The sequence below is a fragment of the Cebus imitator genome, unplaced genomic scaffold, assembly GCF_001604975.1.
Source record: "Cebus imitator isolate Cc_AM_T3 unplaced genomic scaffold, Cebus_imitator-1.0 Scaffold41, whole genome shotgun sequence".
NCBI classification, from domain to species: domain Eukaryota; kingdom Metazoa; phylum Chordata; class Mammalia; order Primates; family Cebidae; genus Cebus; species Cebus imitator.
In genome coordinates this window covers 3,808,408-3,810,079 of record NW_016107356.1, presented here as the reverse complement: position 1 = coordinate 3,810,079, position 1,672 = coordinate 3,808,408, and the positions used below count along the sequence as shown (strand labels likewise).

General features: G+C 44.6%; 1 protein-coding gene across 2 annotated transcripts in view; it reads left to right on the top strand.

Annotated features, from left to right (window-relative positions):
• The window catches only part of CRYZL1 (crystallin zeta like 1), a 52,112-nt gene that overhangs the window by 26,474 nt on the left and 23,966 nt on the right, over positions 1–1,672 (top strand). For both annotated transcript variants that reach the window (XM_017526175.2, XM_017526174.2), the window contains exon 6: positions 1,109–1,177. In XM_017526175.2, the coding sequence (XP_017381664.1) occupies positions 1,109–1,177 (69 nt within the window). The remainder of the gene's footprint in view (positions 1–1,108; positions 1,178–1,672) is intronic.

The following is a 1,672-nucleotide window of genomic DNA, read 5'->3' as shown; positions in this document are numbered from 1 at the left end:
AAAAAAAAAAAAAAGAAACATACTTAGGTATGTTATGGAACCAAACTATAGGAAGGTAGCCATGCATGAAGGACAGTTTTGTTTATGTGTTTGTTTGTTTGAGACAGAGTCTCGCTCTTATCGCCCTTGCTGGAATGCAGTCGTGTAATCGTGGCTCATTGCGGCCTCGAACTCCTGGACTCAAGCAATCCTCCTGCCTCAGCCTCCCCAATGGCAGGTACTACAGATGCAAGTATGCACTAATTTTTTTTTTTTTTTTTTTGAGACGGAGTCTTACTCTGTTGCCCTGCTGGAGTGCAGTGGCACAATCTCGGCTCACTGCAACCTCCACCTCCTGGGTTAAAGCAATTCTTCTGCCTCAGCCTCTGGAGTAGCTGGGACTGCAGGCACATGCTACCATGCCTGGCTAATGTTTGTATTTTTAGTAGAGACTGGTCTCAAATTCCTGACCTCATTATCCACGCACCTCAGCCTCCCAAAGTGCTGGGATTACAGGCATGAGCCACCGCACCTGGCCGACACCCAACTAAATTTTAAATTTTCTTTCTTTTGTAGAGATGAGATCTTACTGTGTTGACCAGGCTGGCTTTAAAGTCCTGGCTTCAAATGATCCTCCTTCCTTGGCGCCTCCTAGGGGTTGGGATTACGAGTGTGAACTACCATGTCCAACCCATCAGGGACAATTTTTCTTTTTTTGAGATGGAGTCTCACACTGTCGCCCAGGCTGGAGTGCAGTGACACAATCTCAGCTCACTGCAGCCTCCACCTCCCAGGTTCAAGTGATTCTCCTGCCTCAGCCTCCCAAGTAGCTGGGATTACAGGCGCCTGCCACCATACCCAGCTAATTTTTTGTATTTTTAGTAGAGACAGGATTTCTCTGTGTTGGCCAGGCTGATCTTGAACTCCTGACCTCAAGATTCACCCACCTCGGCCTCCCAAAGTGCTGAGATTACAGGTGTGAGCCACTGCACCCCACCCATCAGGGACAATTTTGACAAGGAATTCCAGATGCTCTCAAGACTCTGACTTGCTTCTATAGTAATACTGGCCTCTCATTAGGAATGAATTTTTGACTTATTTCCCTTAAATTTCTTGTTTTGATTTTTAGGAATTTTGCCTCTGGATTCTGAAGACCCTGGATTTTGTGAAGTTGTTAGAGTACATGAGCATTACTTGGGTATGTAGCAGTTCAGTACTTTGGAGCTCACATAAGTCTTACTTCATTGACATATGGTTTAATGACATTTTAATTCTTTGAATCTACTGTGAGTGTCGTACTTAATAAAGTATCATTATCCAGTCATGTGTATAAAAAATGTTGGCTGGTCATATGAATACTTCTAGCTTATAATTAGTATTCATAAAATTGTTATTCAGACTCAACAATATCTAGGCCTTTAAGTTTTACTAACATTGCTCATAGATCTTTGAAAAGTGGTTTGTCAGCTGGGCGTGGTGTCTCACGCCTGTAATCCCAGCACTTTGGGAGGCTGAGGTGGGTGAATCACTTGAGGTCAGGAGTTTCAGACCAGCCAACCAATGTGGTGAAACCCTGTCACTACTAAAAATACAAAATTAGCTGGGCATGGTGGCACACACCTATAATTCCGGCTACTTGGGAGGTTGAGGCAGGAGAATCACTTGAACCCGGGAGGGGGAGTTTGCAGGGAGC